Source organism: Hemiscyllium ocellatum, chromosome 3, assembly GCF_020745735.1.
Source record: "Hemiscyllium ocellatum isolate sHemOce1 chromosome 3, sHemOce1.pat.X.cur, whole genome shotgun sequence".
Taxonomy (NCBI): Eukaryota; Metazoa; Chordata; class Chondrichthyes; order Orectolobiformes; family Hemiscylliidae; genus Hemiscyllium; species Hemiscyllium ocellatum.
Window position 1 is genome coordinate 29,909,645 of NC_083403.1, and position 25,994 is coordinate 29,935,638.

The 25,994-nt window shown below is 40.7% G+C and overlaps 1 protein-coding gene across 1 annotated transcript in view; it reads left to right on the top strand.

The window, feature by feature from the left end:
- Positions 1-25,994, top strand: part of ak9 (adenylate kinase 9) — a 269,696-nt gene that overhangs the window by 160,246 nt on the left and 83,456 nt on the right. Inside the window, exons 22-25 of the mRNA XM_060854563.1 lie at positions 13,647-13,783; positions 21,773-21,985; positions 24,897-25,163; positions 25,920-25,941. Coding sequence (XP_060710546.1) covers positions 13,647-13,783; positions 21,773-21,985; positions 24,897-25,163; positions 25,920-25,941 — 639 coding nt within the window. The remainder of the gene's footprint in view (positions 1-13,646; positions 13,784-21,772; positions 21,986-24,896; positions 25,164-25,919; positions 25,942-25,994) is intronic.

Below are 25,994 nucleotides of genomic sequence, written 5' to 3' on the forward strand. Positions count from 1 at the left end.
GGTTGACTGTTAGGAATGGTGGAAGAGCTAGCCAGGTAGAGCAGGAGTCTCCTGCCCCATCCCCACCTCAAACAAGTATGCTGTTTGGACAGAACATAGAACATTATAATGCAGTACAAGCCCTTCAGCCCTCAATGTTGCGCCGACCTATGAAATCAATCTGAAGCCTATCTAACCTACACTATTCCATTTTCATCCATATGTTTATCCACTGACCATTTAAATGCCCTTAAAGTTAGTGAGTCAACCACTGTTGCAGGCAGGGCTTTCCACACCCCTACTACTCACTGAATAAAGAAACTACCTCTGACATCTGTCCAATATCTATCACCCCTCAATTTAAAGCTATATCCCCTTATGCCCGCCATCACCATCTGAGGAAAAAGGCTGTCACTGGCCACCTTATCTAATGCTCTGATCATCTTATATGTCTCAATTAAGTTGCCTCTCAACCTTCTGTAGTGAAAACAGGCTCAAGTCCTTCAGCCTTTTTTCATAAGACCTTCCCTCCATACCAGGCAATCCATCCTAGTAATTCTACATTGAACCAAATCTTTCACATTCTTCCTTTTATGTGGTGACCAGAACTGTACGCAGTACTTCAAGTGTGGCCATACCAGAGTTTTGTACAGCTGCAGCGTGACCTCCTGGCTCTGAAACTCCATCCCTCTACCAATAAAAACTAACACACCATACACCTTCTTAACAACCCTATCAACCTGGGTGGCAACTTTCAGGGATCTATGTACATAGACACCGGGATCTTACTGCTCATCTACATTACCAAGAATCTCACCATTAGTCAGTACTCTGTATTCCTGTTGCTGGTTCCAAAGTGAATCACCCCACACGTTTCCACATTAAACTCCATTTGCCACCTCTCAGCCCAGCTCTGCAGCATATTATGTCCCCCTGTAACTTACAAATCCTTTGACACTATGTACAACTCCACCAACCTTACTGTCACCGTAAATTTATTAACCCATCCTTCTATGCCCTCATCCAGATCATTTATTAAAATGACAAACAGCATTGTCACCAAAACAGATCCTTGCAGTACACCACTAGTAACTGAACTCCAGGCTGAACATTTTTCATCAACCACCATCCGCTAAATGACTCTTAATCCCATGTCTTTGTATTTTGCATAATAGCCCCATGGGGAACCTTATTAAATGTCTTACTGAAATCAATACACAGCACATCAACCACTTTACCCTCATCCACCTGTTTGGTCACCTTCTCAAATAACTCAGTCAGGTTTGTGAGGCATAACCTACTCTTCACAAAACTGTGTTCACTATCTCTAATCAAAATTATTCCTTTATAAATCCTATCACTTGTAACCTTTTCCGATACTATACCCACAACTGAAGTAAGGCTCACTGGTATACAATTACCAGGGTTGTTTCTATTCCCCTTCGTGAACAAAGGGACAACATTTGCTATCCTCCAGTCTTCTAGCAGTAGTCCTGTAGACAGTGACGACAAAAAGATCGAAACCAAAGGCTCTGCAATTTCCTTCCTGTCTTCCCAGAGAATCCGAAGATAAATCCCATCTGGCCAAGGAGACTTATCTATTTTCACATTTTCCAGAATTACTAACACCTCCTCGTTGTGAACCTCAATCCCATCTAGTCTAGTAGCCTCTATATCTGGATTCTCCTGGACAACATTGCCTTTTTCCAATGTGAATACTGACAAAAAATATTCATTTAGCACTTCCGTGTCTCCTCAGACACCATGCACAACTTCCCGCAACTGTTCTTAATTGGCCCCATTCGTACTGATTCTTTTATTCCTGATATACCTAAAGTAGGCTTTAGGGTTTTCCTTGATTCTATCTGCCAAGGACTTCTCATATCCCTTTCTGGCTCTTCTTAACTCTCTCTTTAGGTCTTTCCTGGCTAACTTGTAACTCTCACACACTCTAACTGAACCTTCATGTCTCATTCTGACATAAGTCTTCTTCTTCCTCTTATTAAGAGATTCAACTTCTTTAGTAAATCATGGCTCCCTCACTCGACCAATTCCTCCCTGACAGGTACATACTTACCAAGGACACGCAGTAGCTGTTCATTGAATAAGCTTCACATTTCAATTATGTCCATTCCCCACAGTTTCCTTTCCCATCCTAAATCATGCCTAATTACATCATAATTGCCTTTCACCCATCAATAACACTTGCCCAGTCATATATACCTATCCCTTTCCATCGCTTAAGTAAACATAACCGAATTGTGATCACTATCACCAAAGTGTGCACCTACCTCCAAATCTAGCACCTGGCCAGGGTCATTACCCAGTACCAAATCCAATGTGGCCTCGCCCCTTGTTGGTCTGTCTACATACTGTGTTAGGAAACCCTCCTGCACATATTGGATAAACACTAACCCATCTAAAGTACTCAAACTATATTATTTCCAGTCAATATTTGGGAAGTTAAATGTCCCATTACAACTACCCTGTTACTGTCGCTCCTATCCAGAATCATCTTTGCTATCCTTTCCTATACCTCTCTGGAACTATTCAGAGGCCTATAGAAAACTCCCAACAATGTGACCTCTCCTTTCCTATTTCTAACCTCAGCCCATACTATCTCAGTAGAGCAGTCCTCAAATGTCCTTTTTGCCACCATGATACTGTCCTTGACTAAGAATGTCACACCTCCCCCTCTTTTACCATCTTCTCTGTTCTTACTGAAACATCTAAATCCTGGAACCTGCAACAACCATTCCTGTCCTGGCTCTATCCATGTCTCTGAAATGGCCACAGCATGGAAGTCCCAGGTACTAACCCATGCTACAAGTTCACCCACCTTATTCCGATGTTCCTGGCGTTGAAGTAGACTTCAAGCCACCTTCTTGCTTGCCAGTGCACTCTTACGATCTGGAAACGTTATTTCTGACCTCACTACTCTCAACCTCCTGGACACTGGAACTACAATTTAGGTTCCCACCCCCTGCTGAATTAGTTTAAACCCTCCTGAAGAGCATTAGCAAATATCCCGCCCCCTCCCCCCCCCAGAGTATTGGTACCCCTCTGGTTCAGGTGTAGACTATCTTGTTCGTAGAGATCCCAGGAATGAGCCCCAATTATCCAGGTATCTGAAACCCTCCCTCATGCACCATCCCTGTAGCCATGTGATCAACTCTTCTTTCTCCCTATTCCTTGCCTCACTAGTACGTAGCATGGGTAACAAACCAGAGATAACAACTCTGTTTGTTCTAGCTCTAAGCTTCCAGCCTAGCTCCCTAAATTTCTGCCTCCCCATCCCTTTTCCTACTTATGTCATAATGCCTAAGTGGACCACGACTTGGGGTTGTTCCCCTTCCCCCTTAAGAAAGCTGATAACACAGTCCGAGACATCACGAACCCTGGCACCTGGGAGGCAACGTACCAATCATGAGTCTCTCATCCTATCTGCCCCCCTATCTATGGAGTCCCCAGTGACTAATGCTCTGCTCTTCTCCCACTTTCTCTTCTGAGCAACCGGGACAGATTCTCTGCCAGAGACCTGCACCCCATGGCTTACCCGTGGTAAGTTGTCTCCCCAACAGTATTCAAAATGGTATACTTGTTATTGAGGGGAATGGCCAAAGGAGATCCCTGCACTGTCTGCCAGTTCCCTTTCTGTCCCTGACTGTAACCCATCTGCCTTTTTCTTGTACCTGAGATGTGACTAGGTCCCTGTAACTCATCTCAATAACCCCCTTCGCCTCCCAAATGATCCGACGTTCATCCAACTCCAGCTCCAATTCCCTAACACGGTTTTTGAGGAGCTGGCATTGGGTCACTTCCCACAGATGAAGTCAGCAGGGACACGAGTGGTGAACCTTACCTCCCACATTCTGCAGAAGGAACATTCAACTGCCCTAACCTCCAGTCCCACCATCCTAATTTCCCAAAGGGACTGTTGAAAAATAAAGAATAAAAAAGACTAGTTATCTACTAATCCGGCACACAAAACCCTTTTTTTTCTGGTTAGAGGAGAAGAATAGGTGGGAGACACTACCTAAGTCATGTTTCTGTAGGAGTGAGGTGGCCTCTCAGGGGAATATAGCACCAACAGCCAGGTGTCTGGTACTGTGACTGGTTGTACTGTAATGAGGGGTATGTCAATTCCAAGTGTTCAATTATAATAGGGTCCTCTGAAGTCTGGAGCAGACAGATGTTTCTGCATCCATCAGTCTGACATCAGGATGGGTTTGTTGCTTCCCTAGTGCCAGTGTCAAGGATGTCTCGGAGAGGGTACAGAATATTCTGAAAGGGGAGAACAACCAGCAGGGGATCGTTGTGCACTTTGGTACCAATGACATAGGTAAGGAAAACAAACAAAAACAGTTATACTCGAAAAACTCAGCAGGTCCAGCAGCATCTGTGGAGAGAAATCAGAGGTAATATTTCGGGTCCAGTGATCCTTAGTGACAGCAAAGAAAATGTTTATTTTTATACAAGAGATTAGGGTGAGGGAAGATGGAAGGAAAGTGTTGTTTTTTAAATGCAAATAATAGGGTCAGGGAGGGGATGAGGAGCAAACGATAGGTAGGGATATAGCCCAAAGAATGAAAAGGAAATTTGGACAAAGGAGTGGATAATGATTAGGCCCAGGGGGTGAATAGCTGTTAGTGGGAACTGTTAGTAGGTAACAATGGGTTGTGTGCAATAACAAGGCCTTGTATTTGAGGATTGGGATAAGTGTATGGGAGAGCTCAGGTCCAAAATTTGTTACACAACATTGAGTCCAGACACCTGTAAAATTCCCAAGCAAGAAATGAGGTGCTGTTCTTTTAGTTTATGCTAAGCTTTGCTGGACACTGCAGTAAGCCTGAGACAGAGATGTTGGCCAGGGAACAAGGTAGTGTTGAAGTAGCAGGCAACTGGAAGCACAGGGTTTTTTTTTTGCAGACAGAACTGTGAAGTGGCCTTCCAGTGTAGGCTTCTTTTCCCCACTGTGAGCAACAGACTAGACTGTGCAAAGTGAGGTAAAACACTGCTTCACCTGAAAAGTGTGCTTGGGCCTTTGGATACTGAGGAGGGAGAAAGTAAACCAGCAGTTGTTTCACCTTCTGTGGTTGCAAAGGAAGGTGTCATTGGACTGTGAGGGAGTGGTGGAAATGTAGGAGGAGTGGACCAGGGTGTCCCATGTCCCATAGAGAACAATCCCTGTGGAAAGCTGACAAGGGAAAGAAGGGAAATATGGGTCTGGTGGCGGCTTCCCACTGCAGATTGTGGAAATAGTGGCTAAATATCCTCAGGACATGGTTGCTGGTTTGCTTCTCCCCAGCACTCCCCACCCCATTTATCTCTCCACCCTGGAGGCTTCCTGCTTCTATTCCCGATGAAGCGCTTTTGCCCAAAACGTCGAGTTTCCTGGTCCTCGGATGCTTCCTGACCTGCTGTGATTTTCCAGCACCACTCTGATCTAAAATCTGGTTTCCAGTATCTGCAGTCCTCACTTTTGCCATGGTTGCTGGTGGGATGGTAGGTAACGACAGGGGAACCTTATTGCTGTTGTGGGAGTGAAAAGAGGGAGATGGCATAAGTGCAGGAGGTGGGTTAGATCTGGCTGAGGTTCTTGTCAACTATAGTGCTGGGGAAGCCTCAATTGAGGAAGAAAGTGGACATTTCAGAGGCACCCTTGTCATAGATGGCATCATCGGAACAGATGCGACAGAGACGGAAGAACTGAGAGAATGGAATAGATCATACCATGCAAAGTACATAGGAAAAAGAACAGAACAAGGAGTACAATGTTACTGCTGCAAAGAAGATGTACAAAGAGCGAGATTGAAATTAAATTTAAAATTTGAGAGGTCCATTCAGGAGTCTTATAACATGGGGAAGAAGTTGTTCTTGAACCTGTTAGTACAAGTATTTTTAAGCTTTTGTATCTTCTGCCCCACCAGAAGAAGATTATAACAGGATGGGACAGCTCTTTGATTGTGAGTAGAGATGAGGTTATGCTTAGAAAATATAGTACATTATGAAGAAGGTTACTTTAGATTACTTACAGTGTGGAAACAGGCCCTTCGGCCCAATAAGTTCACACCGACCCGCTGAAGTGCAACTCACCCAGACCCATTCTCCTACGTTTACATAACACTACGGGCAATTTAGTATGGCCAATTCACCTAACCTGCACATTTTTAAAGTGTGGGAAGAAACCGGGGCATCCGGAGGAAACCCACACAGACATGGGGAGAATGTGCAAACTCCACACAGTCAGTCGCCTGAGGCGGGAATTGAACTCAGCTCTGTCACGCTGTGAGGCAGTAGTCCTAATCACTGTGCCACAGTGCCACCCACTAAAAAGTACGTTAAAATGTTTAAAAGTATGTCCTCGAGTGTAGTAATATCTGGACTACTATCAGTGCCACGGGCTAGTGAGAGTAGGAATAGGAAGATAAAGCAGGTGAATGTGTGGCTAAGGAGCTGGTGCTGGGGCAAGGATTGACATTTTTGGACTGTTGGGACCTCTTCAGGGGTACAAATACCCTGTGTAAAAGGGACAGGTTCCACCTGAATTGGAAGGAGACTGGTATCTTTGTGGGAAGTTTGCAAGTGCTACTTGGTGGTGGGAGGAGGGGGTTCTTTAAACTAGTGATGGGGGGATGGGAACCAAAGCAATAGTGAGAAAAGAGAAAAAGCTGAGGCTGGTACAATAGACAAGGAGGGCAAGTCTAATAGTCAAGGAAGACATGAGCTTGGTAGAGAACAAAGTAAGACTGATAAATTAAACTGCATTTATTTCAACATAACAGTCCTGACAGATAAGGCAGCCGAACTGAAAGAATGGATGGGAATATGGGACTGGGATATCGTTGCTATTATAGAAACATGGCTCTAGGATGGACAGGACTGGCAGTTTAATGTTCTTGGGTATAGGTTAGATTAGATTACTTACAGCGTGGAAACAGGCCCTTCAGCCCAACAAGTCCACACCAACCTTCCGAAGAGCATCCCACCCAGACCTAACACTATGGGTAATTTAGCATGGCCAATTCACCTCGCTTGCATGTTTTTGGACTGTGAGAGGAAACCGGAGCACCCAGAGGAAACCCATGCAGACACGGGGAGAATGTGCAAACTCCACACAGACAGTTGCCTGAGGCGGGAAATGAACCTGGGTCTCTGCCGCTGTGAGGCAGCAGTGCTAACCACTGTGCCACCGTGCAGTGTGAAAGGAAAGATCGAAAGGGAAGCAAAAGAGGAAGTGCCGTTTTTGGTGAGGGAGAACATTACAGCTATACTTGAGGGTATTCTTGGGAGATCAACCATTGACCTTATATGGGTGAAACTTAAAAATAAGAAAGGGATGATCACATTATTGTGATTATAGACCTCCAGTAGTCAGAAGAAAGTTGAGAAGCAAAGATGTAAGGAGATCTCAGGTATCTGTAAGAAAAATGTCATTGTAATGGTAGGGGATTTTAACTTTCCAGCATAGACTGGGACTTTCATAGTGTTAAGGGCTTGGATAGGGTGGTATTTACCAAGCGTGTACGAGAAAACATTTTGTTCAATATCTGGATGTACTTACTGGAGAAGAAGCAATACTTGGGAAATGTGACAGGGCAAGTATTAGTGGGGGAGCACTTTGGGACCAGTGATCCTAATTCTATGAGTTTTAAATAGTTATGAAAAACAATAGGCCTTATTTGAAGAAGTTAAAGTTCTAAATTGGAGTAAGGCCAATTTTGACGGTATGAGACAGGAACTTTCAAAAGTCGATTGAGGAATGCTATTTGCAGGTAAAGGAGTGCTTAAGAATGAAATAGAGTCATAGAGATGTACAGCACGGAAACAGACCCTTCAGTCCAACTAGTCCATGCTGACCAGCTATCCCAACCCAATCTAGTCCCACCTGCCAGCACCTGGCCCATACTCCTCCAAACCTTTCCTATTCATATACCATCCAAATGCATTTTAAATGTTGCGATTGTACGAGCCTCCACCACGTTCTCTGACAGCTCATTCCACAAAAGTACCAGCCTCTAAGTGAAAAAGTTGCCCCTTAGGCCTCTTTTATATCTTTCCCCTCTCACCCTAAATCTGTGCCTTCTAGTTCTGGACTCCTCCAGGGAAAAGACTGTCTATTTATCCGATCTATATCCTCATGATTTTAAAAACCTCTATAAGGTCACCCCTCAGCCCCCGAGGCTCCAGGGAAAACGGTCCTAGTTTATTCAACTTCTCCCTATAGCTCAAATCCTCCAACCCTGGCAACCTCCTTGTAATTCTTTTCTAAAGCCTATCAAGTTTCACAACATCTTTCCAATAGGAAGGAGACCAGAAGTGCACATAATATTCCAACAGTGGCCTAGCCAATGTCCTGTACAGCCTCAACATGACCTTCCAACCCCTGTACTCAATACTCTGACCAATAAAGGAAAGTATACCAAACGCTGCCTTCACTGTCCTATCTACCTGCGACTCCACTTTCAAGGAACTATGAACCTGCATGCCAAGTCTCTTTGTTCAGCAACACTCCTTAGGATCTTATCATTAAGTGTATAAGTCCTGCTAAGATTTACTTTCCCAAAATGCAGCACCTCAGATTTATCTAAATTAAACTCCATCTGCCACTTCTCAGCCCATTGGCCCATCTGATCAAGATCCTGTTGTAACCTGAGGTAAGCTTCTTTGCTGTCCACTACACCTCCAATTTTGGTGTTATCTGCAAACTTACTAACAATATCTCTTATGCACACATCCAAATCATTTATATAAACTATGAGAAGTAGTGGACCCAGCAGCGATCCTTGTGGTGCTCCACTGGTCACAGGCCTCCAGTCTGAAAAACAGCCCTCCTCCACCACCCTCTGTCTTCTACCTTTGAGCTAGTTCTGTCTCCAAATGGCGGGTCTCCCTGTATTCCATGAGATCTAACCTTGCAAACCAGTCTCTCGTGAGGAACCTTGTTGAACGCCTTACTGAAATCCATTTAGATAACATCTACTACTCTGCCCTCATCTATCCTCTTTGTTACTTCCTCAAAAAACTCAATCAAGTTTGTGAAACATAATTTCCCATGCATAAAGCCATGTTGACTACCCCTAATTCGTCCTTGCCTTTGCAAATACATGTACATTCTGTCCCTCAGGACTCCCCCAACAACTTGTCCACCACCGACATCAGGCTCACTGACTTATAGTTCCCTGGTTCGTCCTTGCCACCTTTCTTAAACAGTGGCACCACATTAGCCAACCTCCAGTCTTCCAGCACCTCACCTGTGAGTATCGATGATTCAAATTTCTCAGTAAGAAGCTCAGCAATCATTTTCCTCGCCTGCCACAGAGTTCTAGGTTACACCTGATCAGGTCCTGGGGATTTATCCACTTTTATGCATTTCAAGACATCCAGCACTTCCTCCTCTGTAATATAGACATTTTTCAAGATGTCACCATCTATTTCCCTACATTCTATATCTTCCATGTGCTTTTCCACAGTAAATCCTGAAGCAAAATATTTGTTTAGTATCTGCCCCACCTCCTGCAGCTTCACACAAAGGCCGCCTTGTTGATCTTTGAGGGGCCCTATTCTCTCCCTAATTACACTTATTTCCTTAATGTATTTATAAAAACCCTTTGGATTCTCCTTCACTCTTTGCCAAAGCTATCTCATGTCCCCTTTTTGCCCTCCAGATTTCCCTCTTAAGTATTCTCCCACTGCCTTTATACTCTAAGGATTCACTCGCTCTCTTCTGTCTATACCTGACACATGCTTCCTTATTTTTCATAACCAAACCTCAATTTCTTTCGTCATCCAGCATTCCCTACACCTACCAGCCTTTCTTTTCACCCTAACAGGAATATACAGTCTCTGGACTCTCATCTCATTTCTGAAGGCTTTCTATTTTCCAGCCATCCCTTCAGCTGCAAACATCTGCACCCAATCAGCTTTTGAAAGTTCTTGCCTAATACTGTCAAAATTAGCCTTCCTTCAATTTAGAACTTCAACTTCTGGATCTGGTCTATCCTTTTCCATCACTATTTTAAAACTAATAAAATTGTGGTCGCTGGTCCCAAAGTGCTCCCCCACTGACACTTCAGTCATCTACCCTGCCTTATTTCCCAAGAGTAGGTCAAGTTTTGCACCTTCTCTAGTCAGTATATCCACATGCTGAATCAGAAAACTTTCTTGTACACACTTAACAAATTCCTCTCCATCTAAACCTTTAACACTATGACAGCCCCAGTCTATGTTTGGAAAGTAAAAATCTCCTACCATAACCCCCTATTATTTTTACAGATAACTGAGATCTCCTTACAAATTTGATTCTCAATTTTCCTCTGACTGTTAGGGAGTCTATAATACAATTCCAATAAGGTGATCATCCCTTTCTTATTTCTCAGTTTCACCCAAATAACTTCCTTGGATGTATTTCCGGGAATGTCCTCCCAAAGTACAGCTGTAATGCTATCCCTTATCAAAAATGCTACTCCCCTCCTCTCTTGCCTCCCTTTCTGTCTTTTCTGTAGCATTTGTATCCTGGAACATTAAGTTGCTAGTCCTGTCCATCCCTGATTCATTGTTTCTGTAGTTGCTATGATATCCCTGTCCCATGTTCTTAACCATGCCCTGACTTTATCTGCCTTCCCTGTTAGGCCTCTTGCATTGAAATAAATGTAGTTTAATTTATCAGTCCTACATTGTTCTCTGCTTGTCCCTGCCTGCCCTGACTGTTTGACTCACCTTTGTTCTCAACTGTACCAGTCTTAGATTGAAATTTTTCTTCACTATCTCCCTGGGTCTCACACACCACCCCCACCAACCTTACCAGTTTAAATCCTCCTGAGCAGCTTAGCAAATCTCCCTGCCAGTATATTAGTCCCCTTCCGATTTAGGTACAATCCATCTTTCTTGTACAGGTCACTTCTACCCAAAACAGCTTTCAATGATCCAAAAACGTGAATATTTCTCCCATACACCCTCTCCTCAGCCATGCATTCATCTGCTCTATCCTCTTATTCCTGCCCTAACTAGCTCGTAGCACGAGGAGTAATCCAGATGTTACTGCTCTCGAGGACCTCCTTTTTAAATTCCCACCTAACTCTCTGTAATCTCCCTTCAGAGTCTCAACCTTTTCCCTTCCTATGTCGTTGGTTCCAATGTGTAAAATGACCTCCTGTTGGCCCCCCTACCCGTTGAGAATATTCTGCACGCTCTCTGAGACATCCTTGATCCTAGCACCAGGGAAGCAACACACCATTCTGATCTTTCACTGCTGGCCACAGAAACATCTGTCTTACCTCAGACTAGAGAGTCCCCTAACACAATTGATTGCTTGGAACCTGACATACCTCTCAATACCAGAATGCCAGTCTCAATACCTGAAACTTGACTGTTCGTGCTACATTCTCTGAGAATCCATCACCCCTTACATTTTCCAAAACAGCATACTTGTTTGAAATGGGGATAGCCACAGAAGACTCCTGCACTACCTGCCTATCTCTCTTACCTTTCCTGGAGTTAACCTATCTAAGTGACTGTGTTTGAAACTTTACCTCCATCTATAACTGCCATCCATCACATCCCCTTGCTCTTGTAAATTCCTCATTGCCTCTAACTGCCTCTCCAAGCGATCCATTTGATCTGATAGGATTCGCAACCAATGACATTTATTGCAGATATACTCCTCAGTAATCCGTAAACTCTCCCTAAACTCCCACATCTGACAAGAAGAGCATATCACTCTACTAAAGGCCATTTTTGTTTCTTTCAATCAACAGACCCAGAAAATAGCACTGTCTTAGTCCTCTACAAAATATTGCTCCAGGTTAAATTAATACTTATGGCTTATATTTTAAGTTTAATCAATAGATAATGAGAGTTCAGAGACAAGTGTTCCCATTAGTGTGAAAGGAGTAGGTGTAGTGAATGCTGGATGGATCGAGAAATTGAGGTTCTGGTCAAGAAAAAGGAGAAGGGATATTTCAGGCAATGACTGCTGAGATCAAGCGAATCCCTGGAAGAGTATAAGAGAAGTAAGAATATCCTTAAAAGGGAAATCAAGAGGGAAAAAAGAGGTCATGAGATAGTTTTGGCAGATGTAGTTAAGGAGAATGCAAAGGGATTCTATAAATTCATTTAAGGCAATTGAGTAACTAGTGAAAGATTAGGGCCCTTTAAAGGTCAGTATGGCTGTTTCTGTGTGGAATTACAGGAGATGGGTGAGATAATAAATATTTTGCATCAGTATTTATGGTGTAGAAAGACTTGGAAACCAGGGAACATGGGGAAACAAATAGTTATGTCTTCAAAAGAGTTCATATTGCCAAAGAGTCCTGAAGGTCTTAAAACGCGTCAAGGTAGATAAATCCCTTGGACTTGATCAGGTGTTTCCCAGAAGTTAGTGGGAAGTTAGGGAAGAGATTACTGGGCCCTTGCTGAAGTATTTGTATCATTGATAGCCATGAGTAAGGAGCCGAAAGACTGGAAGTTAACTAATGTGGTGTCGTTATGTAAGAAAAGCTGTAAGGAAAAACTGTATGGGTGAATTGTGGAAGTCAATTTTGAGAGACAGGATTTAGATGCATTTGGAAAGGCAAGGACTGATTAGGAATCATCAGCATAGCCTTATGCATGAAAAATCATGTCTCACTAACTTGATTGAGTTTTTTGAAGAGATGACAAGGAAATTTGATGAAGGCAGAGTGCTAGATATATATGTGGACTTCAGGAAGACATTCAACAAGGTTCAGCTTGGTAAACTGGTTAGTAATGTTAGATTACCTGGGATCCTGGAAAGCTAGCCAATTGGATACAAAATTGCTTGAAAGCAAGAAACAGAGAATAGTGATAGAGGGTTGTTTTTGGACTGGAGGCCTATGACAAGTAGTGTGCTGCAAGGATCAGTGATGGGTCCACTGCTTTTCATCATTTATATAAAGGACTTGGATGTGAACATAGGAGGTATTGTTAGTAAGTTTGTAGATGACACCAAAATTGGTGTTGTTATGGACAGTGAAGAAGGTTATCCCAGAATACAATGGGTCCTTGCCATCTATGCCTATCTACCCATCCCTTCATGCTCCCTGTGCACCCAATTATTCAATTTGCCCTTCATAGTCCCAATGCTAATTCATTGTCAATTCATTTATCCATCTTGGGCATACCTCAGGAGGCATATTTACATCCATGAAAATTTTTATTGATGATAACACTCTTGAAAAGAAACACTCATTGATACAAAAAAAATCAAAATATAGAAATACCTTCAAATAATCTCCTATGTAAACAAAAATCTTACTTAACTACTCAATCCCTCACAACGACAAAACTGTCATCTAAGTAGTCACTCTGTTATAGACATAAGGCACAAATCAAGAGTGTAATTCAACGTTCTTCATTCTGCCACTACCCCTGTCGTCTCTTAGATTTGTGAGAACAATTGATGCTCTTGATGAGAAACCTAAGTCAAAAGCCTTTTGAATTCTTTCACTTATTTCAGAAAAACTACTGCAGAAAGTTCTGCTTCAGAACCATTGTTCATACTCGGTTCTATTGTTACTCAGAGTAACATCATAAAACAGAATTTGCAGGTAAATTTTGAGACGTCCAATGGTTTTTGCACATGAGGTAAAGGTATTTCAAACAAACATTTTTAATTTTAAATTCAAATTGATTGCAAACTGTTACAGAACCCTTCAAGTACTATGGCTGGGAATTATCCGGTGCAGACCTTGATGAAGAAGAAGAAGATGCTGAAGTATTCACAGAAGAAGCAGAAGAGGAAGCTGAAGAAGAAGAGGAGGAGAATGAAGAAGAGGAAGAAGAAGTAAGTGTATTGTAAAATTGGTTATTCATTTTGATATTACTCCTAAAATTTTCACATTTTTCATTATGTAACTTAATGCAAAAAACATATATTTTGCCACTTTAAAAACTGCATACAAATTTACATCAATGGATTATAACTTTAATGCCTTGATGAACAGCAAAGATTAATACAGCAGTCAGAAAACTTGTTTGAAATTATAAGAGTAACAGATTGTTTTCAAGAAAAATTTTCATTGATTCCTGATCAAATCCAGCAATAAGCCTAGGTTGTGCACTTAGTGAACCAGCATGAAATAAATGTTTGTTTTTTCATTTTGTTTTGTTGAGTTATTGTTGTGGGAGGAACATGACGATAAGAATTAGGAGCAGGGATCAGCAATTCTGCCCCTCAAGCCTGCTCCACCATTTAATATGATTATGGCTGATGTTATCTCTGCGTCAATTCTACTTTCGTGTCCAGTCCCCATAACATTTCAACTAATTAAAAGTCTGACTATCTCCTCCTTCAGTTTACTCAGATTCCCAGCTTCCACTGCACCCTGGGGTAGTGAATTCCACAGATGCATGATGCTTTGCATTTCCTCCTCATATCTGTTTTAGGTTTGCCACCCCTTAGCCTAAAACTATGACCTCTCACCCCCCTAGAGGAATGATCTTTAGCATCTTATATACTTCAATTAGGTTTCCTCTCATCCTTCTCAATTCTAGCAAATGTAGGCCAGAACTGCTCCATCTCCCCTAATAAACAGACCTTTCACCTCTGGAATTAATCTAGTGAACCCTCCTCTGAACTGCCTCCAATATAATTACAGTAGGTCAGGCAGCATCCAGGGAACAGGAGATTTGACGTTTCGGGCATAAGCCCTTTCTCAGGAATTCCTGAAGAAGGGCTTATGCCCGAAACGTCGAAGCTCCTGTTCCCTGGATGCTGTCTGACCTGCTGCACTTTTTCAGCAACACATTTTCAGCTCTGATCTCCAGCATCTGCAGACCTCACTTTCTCCCCAATGTAATTACACCCTTCCTCAGGTAAGTGGACCAAAACTGTATAGTACTCCAGATGCAGTCTCACCAATGCAATGTACAATTGCGACAACACTTCCCTACTTTTATACTCCATTCCTTATTGCCAAATAATATTACCAATTGTCAATAAATGTCAAAATTCTCTTTGTCCACCCTATTTCTTGCTGGATCTGCATGAGTTATAAAGAAAGGTTATCTAGGCTGGACTTTTTTCACTCGAGTGTAAGAGGTTCAGAGCCATCTGATAGAAGTTTATAAAATAATGAGGGATATAGATAGAGTTAATGGTAGTTGTCTTTTCTCTAGGATGGGGGATTTAAAGACGAGGGTGCACACTTTTAAGGTGAGAGGAGAAAGATTTGAAAAAGACGTGAGGTAATTTTTTTTAACTAAGCTTCCTGAGAAAGTGGATGCAGGTACAATTACAACATTTAAAAGATATTTGGACAGAGACATGAATAGGAAAGGTTTGGAAGGGTATGGGCCCAGGAGCAGGCAGATGGGACTAGTTTAGTTAGGGATTATGTTTGGCATATGTTGGACCAAAGGGTCTGTTTCTGTGCTGTATGACTCTATGACTAGTTTTCATTCGCGAGCATACTCAGATCTGTCTGCACCAAAACATTTTGTAGTTTTTCTCCTTTCAAATAATAAGTTGTCTTTTTATTCTTTTGACCAAAATGGATAACCTCACACTTATCCATGTTACATTTCATCTGCTAAATTTTGGCCATTCACCAAACCTAACCTTAACCTATCCATGCAAATTTCTTATTTCTTCATTACACCTTACATTCCCACCTATTTTAGTGCAATTTGCAAATTTTGCTATTTTACATTCTATCCCTTCATTCAAGTCATTAATATAGATTGTCAATTGTTAGAGTCCAAGGACTGAACTCTGTGGAATCCTACTAATCACATGTTGTCAACCAGAAAAAGAGTCATTTAACCTAACTCTTTGCTTTCTATTCATTCACCAACCCAAGCTAATCCAAGCAACCTTGCGTGACCTTACTTTGCATACTCACCTTTTGTCCATCACCTTATCAAATGCCTTTTGGAAGTCCAGATATGCCACATCTACAGGACCCCCTTTAGCCATTAATGTACTTTACCTAAAAAAATGCAGCAACTATTTGTTTGATGCAACATTTAATAGACTTTATGGCAGGCAAGAATTAATACAAAGAATATTTATCACTTGTAAATCACAGTATGTTCATTGCACTCTTATCAATTGCAAATCAGTTCTGCTTGTGAAGTAATTGTGGGTATAAAGGAATATTGGAACACAGAAACAGGAGTGGACCATTGATTTGAACTGAATTGAATTGAATTGATTTGAATTGATTTGATTTGATTTGAATTGAATTGAATTGATTTGAATTGAATTGATTTGATTTGAATTGATTGTCATGTATACCGGGGCACAGTGAAAAGCTTTGTCTTACGAACAATACAGTCAGACCACATAGTTAAATAGCATAGATAAGTAAATAATAGGTAAATAGCAGCAAAACAAAAACACATGTACAGGCGAATGTTGTGAGTTTGTGAGTCCATTCGGTATTCTAACAACTGTAGAGTAGAAACTGTTTCGAAACCAGCTGGTGCATATGTTCAGGCTTCTGTACCTTCTCCCTGATGGCAGAGGTTGTAAAAAAGCATTGCCAGGGTGAGATGAATCTTTGAGAATGCTAGAGGCCTTTCCTTGAAAGCAGGCCTGGGAGATGGATTCTATAGATGGGAGGTTGGCCTTTTTGATTGTCTGGGCCGAGTTCACCACTCTCTGTAACCGTCTCTGATCTTGAATGGGATAGCTGCCATACCAATTGGTGACAGAACGCTCTCGATGGCACACCTGTAAAAGTTGGCAAGGATATTCACTGTCGCGCCAAATTTTCTCAGCTGCCTGAGGAACAAGAGACATTGTTGGACTTTTGTAACCAGTGCATCCACATGAAGAGTCCAAGAAAGCTTGTTGTTGATGACCACTCCCAGAAGTTTGACACTCTCCACTCATTCTACCTCTGTGCTGTTAATGTGTAGGGGGGACATTAGTATCATCCCGCCAAAAGTCAGTAATGAGTTCCTTGGTTTTGCATTGAGAGCTAGGTTGTTCTCAGTACACCATTTTTCCAGGTCTTCACCTCCCGTCTGTAGTCTGTTTCGTCACCATATGAGATTCGACTGACTATGGTGCTGCCATCAGCGAACTTGTAAATGGCTTTAGTCTGGTATTTGGCAACGCAATCATGGGTATACACTGAGTACAGTTGAAAATGTGTTGCTGGTTAAAGCACAACAGGTTGGGCAGCATCCAAGGAATAGGATGCTGCCCAACCTGCTGTGCTTTAACCAGCAACACATTTTCAACTGTGATCTCCAGCATCTGCAGACCTCATTTTTTACCTTATACACTGAGTACAGTAGAGGTCTGAGTACGCACCTTTAGGGGTCTCCAGTGTTGAATGTTAGTGACGATGCAATATTGTCCCCAGTCTTCACTGATTGTGGCCTGTAAAAGTTCGCAAGGATATTCACTATCGTGCCAAATTTTCTCAGCTGCCTGAGGAACAAGAGACATTGTTGGACCTTTGTAACCAGTGCGTCCACATGAAGAGTCCAAGAAAGCTTGTTGTTGATGACCATTCCCAGGAGCTTGACACTCTCCACTCATTCCACCTCTGTGCTGTTAATGTGTAGGGGGGACATGAGTATCATCCCGCCAAAAGTCAATAATGAGTTCCTTGATTTTGCCAGCATTGAGAGCTAGGTCAGGAAACTGAGGATCCAGTTGCAGGGAGTGGGGCTTAACCTGTCAGCCTTCAGCCCGTCAAGCCTGCTCCATTATTCAATTTCTTCATGGCTGATCATCCACTTGAAACACCACTTTTATTTTTTCGACTGTGGACTAAAAACCGGGCAAAGTACTGATTTAAACTAAGGAAGCTGTGGAAGGAGATGTTGCAGTTTTAAAAATGAGTGACTTGTATTACAATGTTGCCTTTTTCAAGCAGTAGGTGACAATGCACCACGTGTTTGCTCCTAGGTGTGTGCCTGAGCAATTTCACTCATCTTTTGATTGGTTTTCCATTGGGGATTAGTTGCATGCTCAGCATAATAACAACCTCTTGATTGGTTCCTGGGCAAGTGGAACCGCTTTGTGTTTGGTCAATATAGCAAAAATGTCCAGCCTGTGAAGGAGAAAAAACTCCAAAATTTCTCTTTCCTGTCAAGAAATATCAAAAGATTTCCTGGCACCTATTCTTACTCTTAATTATCCTGTAAACAGCTTTCTCTGTGAATTCCCTTGTTGGAAAGAAAAGCGATAAAATACCTTCAGAGACAGTGAAAGAGAAAATCTTAACCATGAATAGGGTTCAAAAGGATCCAAACGAAAATAATTCATTAACATCTGTAGTACAGACTCTTGCCAGGACTGTGCTTTACTGACCTTTTTGTTCCATCCCATCCATAATTTTTGTGCTTTGTCTTAATTGTTTGAGTGAATATTTGTGAGTATGGGAATTTTAAAAAAAGGTGAACAGAATTTAAGTTCTAGGATTATAAGTTAGCAATACATGTTTCTTTCTTTTCATGGGATAAAACAGTTTGATTACAATTTAAACTAGTTTGGGAGGGGGATGGGAGACAGAATGTTAGTACAATAGGGACATAGTGTGATATAGTAAAGGAGCCAAAACAGAGAAAGGATCTAGCCAAATTAGACTGGGAATGACTGCTTGTAGGAAAATATACAAAATAACAGTTGAGAGGTGTTCAGAAAGGAAATGGAGAGTTCAGACCCATCATGTTCCATTTCGGGTTGTTCCTTTTAGGGTCAAATAGATGGGGAGCAAATGTTTCACTAGTAGGAGAGATTAAGACCCAAGGGCACAGGCTCAGAATATAGGAAACTAGATGAAGTGGCTGATGGAAAATTGGACTCTGCTCATGGAAAATAAATTGACAAATATGCTTCAATATCTGAGAAGGTTTCCAAGAATAATGACATTAGAACAGACTATTCTGGGTTCACACGTGTTAGTTCCTGAAGTATAGAGGCAAAAGTTTGTTATTTAAGAAAGAATCTGGACAAACTTACATCCAGATGCTGAAAGGAAATTAAAAGGATGTGAGGCATATATTCCAGTTTGATTGTAAAAGGTAAAATAGAACTAAATGAAGATGTTCATTCAAAGTAAGTATTTGGCAAGTCTTCATTAATTGAGGCTCAGAGAGCAGATCCAAAGTTAAGTAAGTTAGCAGAGGTGGCTCACATTGATTCTAAGGCTGAAGGAGGTTCAGAATATTATTATACTAGAAACAAAGGTCTGATGAGTATGTGAAACACCCTCACATACTTACCTATGGACAAGGAATAGATAGTAGTTCTTATATAGTGGTGTCGCCCAAGTATTATAATGAGATATTATTTGTAGCACGTAAAATTTGTAAAGTAGAGCATGTAGGAATATGTTTCAGACTATAAGGAGTCTCCATTTGTCTGCTAATCTTTAACTTTTTACATGCTTATAGTTCTTACATACCATTTTTTAATGTTTCATGCATATTTATTCTCATACTCTATATTTCCCCTCTGAATCAACCTCCCAGGTCTCCTTTGCTGATTTCTAAACTGCTTCCGGTCTGCTACTTTTTCTAGCAACTTTATGTAAAGTTGAAAATTTAAGCAAAGTAATTTTGACAGATGGGTGCAAGGTGTTGGAGTTTAAACCATGTACAAAGTTATCACCGAGATTATTTTTTCAAGAAAGTTAAAAACTCATAACATTTTGGAATAAGAACTCAGGTTAAAGACTTGAAGGTTGCAACTGATAGACAGCAGTAATGGCTGGTGATTATGAGCTGATCCATAAAATTAAACTTTTTTTCCATTACCCCTGTAGAATTGAGGATAGAGAAGGGAAGAATGATTGGAAAGCAAGTAGCCATTGTTTTTATTCAGAATGCTTGGAGTTGCAAGTGAAGTGCATGGACTTATTGAGGTTTGTAACTGTGAATTTGAAAATGGAACTCAAAACAAAAATGATATGGAAACTTTTTTTTTGCTTTGATTACAACCAGGAAACTGGAGGTAAAAACTGAGAGGTGAATAGAGTAGATGAGAGGCATGCAGAATTTCTGTCAAATAGGAAGGTAATCCCTTTTTCTTCAAATACATTGCTAAACACATGATTATATTAAGAGATATAGTCGCCACTTAGACTCTTTCACTGCATGCTACTGCAGTGATAGTAGATAGTATAAATGAGGAATATATCCCCCTTTGATTGTATAAAATAAAATTAGAATATGGCTTGTTGTCCAGAACAATGTAGTAGGAATTGTTAGGAAATTAGCCATAATTTGAGTTGGCTTACTTCAAGGTAATAATTTGGCTGAAGTAAAGCTGACTTTGCCTGTAAAGTCAGCTTTTGCTAGCTTTGCCTATAATTAGGAAGCCAATCTGATGTGAAAGAGTTGGAACAGTTACAGGACCAGGTTCCAGGTATATTTCCAACATGTATAGTCATCAGAGCAATGGTTAAACCAAGTCCATCGTCAGTAGTCAAGGTAAAATATAAATGGATAATAGAGTAGCTGAAACTTGCCATAAATAAGTGATTAATTCAAAGGAAGTATTTGGCAAGTCTTCAGAGAGCAAATCCAGGATTGAATAATGTAGCACAGGAAGCTCACACTGAAGCTGAGGCTGAATCTGAAGGGGTTCTGGAGTGTTATTATATTGAAACAAAGTTCTGATGAGGAAATGGCGACACCCCCATAGACCTGCAAATAAGGAATGGATAGGTGTTCTTAGGCATTGGTACTGCCCAAATATTGTAAGAAGATATTGCAAGTAATGTTTGAAATTGCTATGGTAGGACATACTTTATTTTTCCACTCTTAGTCAATCTCTTGGTTCTCCTTTAATGAATCCTGAACTGCTTTCAGTCTGTGATTTTGCTACTTTTTCTAGTGACTTTATACAAATCTTCTTTGAATCTTATGCTATCCTTAATTTGCATTTTAAACCATAATGGGTCAATTTTCTTGATGAGTTCTTTTGCCTGAAAGGAATGTATAACTACTTTAGCAAGGACCTTGCTACTATAAAGAATAGAAATTCATCTGCAAAAGAAATGCACGAAGTCAAAAACCCTCTGGCTTAGAATAAAACTACAGACCTCAGACAATCAGGAGGACAGTCCAAGTTAACCTTTAACTCATCATAATGCGAATCTGTGATTCTTTCCAGGTCCAAATAGAACATGTTTGGGAAGAATGATGGAACTTCTGGACCATCTGAATTTGTAAAGTTGAAGACTTTGGGGGGAGGTTGGGTAGTGGCAACTGTAAATATATAAGTAAATGTACAACATTATAACTTTGAAGAGAAAAGAATTGTGAGGTAATATGTTATATGAGTGTGAAAGGATCAATATTTGATAAACTGCAGTCAGCACTACCCACTGTGATGATATCACAGGTATTTCAAAGGACAAGCAGAACTACAGAACACAGACCTGAGGCTGGTATATTCCTAACATTCTCCATATTAATGCAGGTCATATTCATGTAATGTCTGAATACTTGTAGTTAATCAATAAATACCATATTGTGTATTCAACAAAACCAAACACACATGCGCACGTACGTGCGCGCACATGTGCAAGCAAACACTCTTTGTCTTCTGGTGTGCAGAAAAGCACCAGATCCCTATTAAATATATTGATCAGTTCCTGATGGCATTATGATCTTTCCAAATTGTACCAATGCCCTACTTAATTTAGAGGAGGACATAAAGAAATGTAGTATTAAAACATTAATAAAACATTCTGATCACTTTTATTATTGAACAAATATTGGTAAATTATAAATAGTGAAGTCATTGTCATTTGGTTGTTGTGAAAGTGGTACAAAACTGAAACATCATTTCAATTTCCTCCAGAATGAAGATTTGGCCCAACGAAAGAACAGACAGATGGGTGAAAGTAAACATTATTGTCCTGTGGCCTTAAAAGAAAAAACAGTCCTTTATCCAGGTGATCAAGATTGTGGTGCTAAATATCGAGAAAAATATTATTATTTTTCTCATCCAACTGCTAGAGATGAGTTTTTAAAGAATCCAGAAGAATATATAAATGCAAATGAGCCTCTAAAGGTAATGATCTTTGATTCCATTTCCAGAAATAGAACATTTCTATTGTTGAAATGCTTGAATGAAATTTTATTTTTCACTCATCCAGCCTATTTTGCATATATTTATAAAAATGACAACCTTTAGTTTTAGCAATAACTTTTGTCATTGTATTAATTTTAATTCTCTTTAATCTACCAATTAAGTAATTTTAAGAAGGGCGGTAAAGATAAGCTCGGGAACTGTAGACCGGTGAGCCTGACCTCGGTGGTGGGCAAGTTGTTGGAGGGAATCCTGAGGAACAGGATGTACATGTATTTGGAAAGTCAAGGACTGATTCGGGATAGTCAACATGGCTTTGTGCGTGGGAAGTCATGGCTTGATTGAAGAAGGAACAAAGAAGATTGATGAGGACAGAACAGTAGATGTGATCTATATGGACTTCAATAAGACGTTCGACAAGGTTCTCCATGGGAGACTGATTAGCAAGGTTAGATCTCATGGAATACAGGGAGAACTAGCTATTTGGATACAGAACTGGCTTAAAGGTAGAAGACAGAGGGTGGTGGTGGAGGGTTGTTTTTCAGACTGGAGGCCTGTAACCAGTGGAGTGCCACAAGGATCGGTGCTGGGTCCTCTACTTTTTGTCGTTTACATAAATGATTTGATGCGAGCATAAGAGGTACAGTTAGTAGGTTTGCAAATGACACCAAAATTGGAGATGTAGTGGACAGCGAAGAGGGTTACCTCAGATTACAACAGGACCTGGACCAGATGGGCCAATGGGCTGAGAAGTGGCAGATGGAGTTTAATTCAGATAAATGCGAGGTGCTGCATTTTGTAAAAGCAAATCTTATCAGGACTCATACACTTAATGCCAAGGTCCTAGGGAGTGTTGCTGATCAAAGAGACCTTGGAGTGCAGGTTCATAGCTCCTTGAAAGTGGAGTCGCAGGTAGAATAGATAGTGAAGAAGGCGTTTGGTATGCTTTCCTTTATTGGTCAGAGTATTGAGTACATGAGTTGGGAGGTCATGTTGTGGCAATACAGGAAATTGGTTAGGCCACTGTTGGAATAATATGTGCGATTCTGGTCTCCTTCCTATTGGAAAGATGTTGTGAAACTTGAAAGGGTTCAGAAAAGATTTACAAGGATGTTGCCAGGGTTGGAGGATCTGAATTACAGGGAGAGGCTGAACAGGCTGGGGCTGGAGCTGTTTTCCCTAGAGTGTCGGAGGCTGAGGGGTGACCTTATAGAGATTTACAAAATTATGAGGGGGATGGAGAGGATAAATAGACAAGGTCTTTTCCCTGGGGTTGGGGATCCAGAACTAGAGGGCATTGTTTAGGGTGAGAGGGCAAAGATATAAAAGAGACCTAAGGGGCAACTTTTTCACACAGAGGGTGGTACATGTATGGAATGAGCTGCCAGAGGATGTGGTGGAGGCTGGTATAATTGCAACATTTAAGAGGCATTTGGATGGGTATATGAATAGGAAGGGTTTGGAGGGATATGGGCCGGGTGCTGGCAGTTGGGACTAGATTGGGTTGGGATATCTGGTTGGCATGGAGGGTTGGACCAAAGGGTCTGTTTCCATGCTGTACATCTCTATGAATCTATGACTCTAATAAAATAAATGAAACAAACTGTGAGGATGTTCTCACTACCAACTTTAACGTCAGCCATTTGACATCCCTAATCTCTGTCAACTGCCTTTCTCTAATTTTCACGGTTTCTCCTTGATAATTGTTGAAAGAGAAATGCCATGAGCTGTAGGAAAATTAACCAATACAGTTTATAGTAATTGAAAGTATTTATGTACATGTCACTTAATCTAGTCTTTATATGGGATTACATTGGTCCAGTTTCAATAACTTGTGGTCTTGAAACTATGTTCATTATAAGTGTATACCCACAGATGTGGTGGTTTTCCATTGAATAATATTCTTTATTTTTAATTAGTTCTTGAGAAATAGACATTACTATCAAGGTCAGCATTTATTGATTATCTTTTGTTGTCTTCTTAAACATTAAATCAAATCAAATAAATAAAGCAAATGAAATAAAAACTTTAATCTTTGTCAAGGATGCTTTGAATGTTGTGGCTTATAAATAGGAATGGTGCACATTTTCGGAATGCTAATTGACCCACTAAGTTCTAATATGGTGGGCACGTTGCAGCCAAACATTTCTGCTGGGAAATGCATCACTCAAATTTTGACTTGTATTTGTAGCTTTAGTGTACACTATCAGCATTCTAAGTGGAAAGGGAGGGTAATGTATTGAAATTAGGGATCTGGACTTCACATGTTGATTTATGCTATATTTAAAGGCATCATATGATACTTGCAAATTAGCTACTGATTTAGAGTGCTGATATTCTATTTTGAGGCTGGGGAGCAAGAACCAGGACTGTTTCAAACCTGCTGCTGGAGGGGCAACAGTTAACTTGTTGTGTTTTTGATATGAACACCAACTTAGAAACACATTACACGTGCATTTAAGAGCAGATGCTGACATTCTCAAAGCTAGTGGACCAATCTTCTTCCAGTTTCACAGCAGCAACTGGCTGCAGTAAAATGTAAGTAACTGAAAGGACTCTCAACCACTGGAACACTTAGGCAGCAATAATTAATAAAGATGCTAGGATCCCCATAACCAGATGAGATTTTACAAAAGTTGCCAATGGTTACCATTATGCTAACTTTATATGTATTGAATTCAAACTTTTCACTTGAACTATGGGATTCAAATCCATGTCCTCAGATCATTAGATTGGACTTCTGGATTGCTCGTCCCATGACATTATCACAATATTACCACCTCTCTTTATTGTCCTGTTTAATGCTATGATTAACAAGATGCAAGCCGCAATGTTTGTATATGAAAAGAATCACTATTATGCCCATGAAAATATGTCTTTTATTTTTAAACAGCCACCTCCACTGAGATTATTCGTGTTTGGGGCCAAAGGATCGGGTAAAACAATCAATAGCAGATGGTTGGCAAACAAATTCAACATCTTTCACATTCAGTTCGTTGAGTGTCTTCAGGAGCTACTTTTTCCTAAAACTAAGAAAAAGATTGGGCCTGAATATAATGATGAACCAACAGAAGAAGAACTAGTTGAAATAGCAACCATTGCAGCACTTGAAAAGGGTGAACCAGCTGAAAATATTGAGATTGAAAATGAAAAACCAGAGGTACAACTCAATAATTTTCCATAGAAATAAATATTAAAATGCCAATTCACATTAATTTAAAAATATACTCTAATGTTCTCGAATGACCTCATACAAAGAGGAACCACTCAACCTAACACTAAACTACCTAACAAAGAACATTGGAAAATAGACTTCTTATCTGCACTGAGTTAGGAAACCTCAGTTAGAGAGCAACCTTTGGCCTCAGTACCAGTTGACTCAAGACAGATGAAGTCAGCTACAGTTTCCACCAGGGATTTCTGTCTAAGAATTTCCAGTAGTATGCCTATGCATAAGCATGAGATCACAGCACTATTTTGCTCAGATGTGAATATGTAGACTTAATGGCTAATGGAAGTCTGAAAAATAGAAACAAATGCTAGTCTGTTCATGGGACATGACCCTTGCTGGAAAGCCATTTATTGCTCAACCACAGTGCCTGAGTGCTTGAGCAAGTGTCAACCAAGTGTGCTGCTTTGCCTTGATATGTTGAACTTCTTGAATGCTTGAACACCCCTGATTTGTGCCTTACAGATGGTGTTCAGTCTTCAAAAAATATATTCTAAGATTTCAGGATATTCTTCAGGATATCAAATCTTTATCACAGAATTCCAAGCCTCTGACTTGTTCTTGTGGTCACGTATTGATATGACTGGTCCAGTTAAGTTTCTTGTCAATGGTAAATCTCAAGAATGTTAATGGTGGTCGAGTATTCAGCAATTGAATGCAGTTGAAAGTGGTTAGATTTTCTAAAAGCGAAATACTGCACCTGCTGGAAGTATGAAATACAGAGAAAATTTTGAAACACTGTGGGCTAAGTAGCATCTGTGA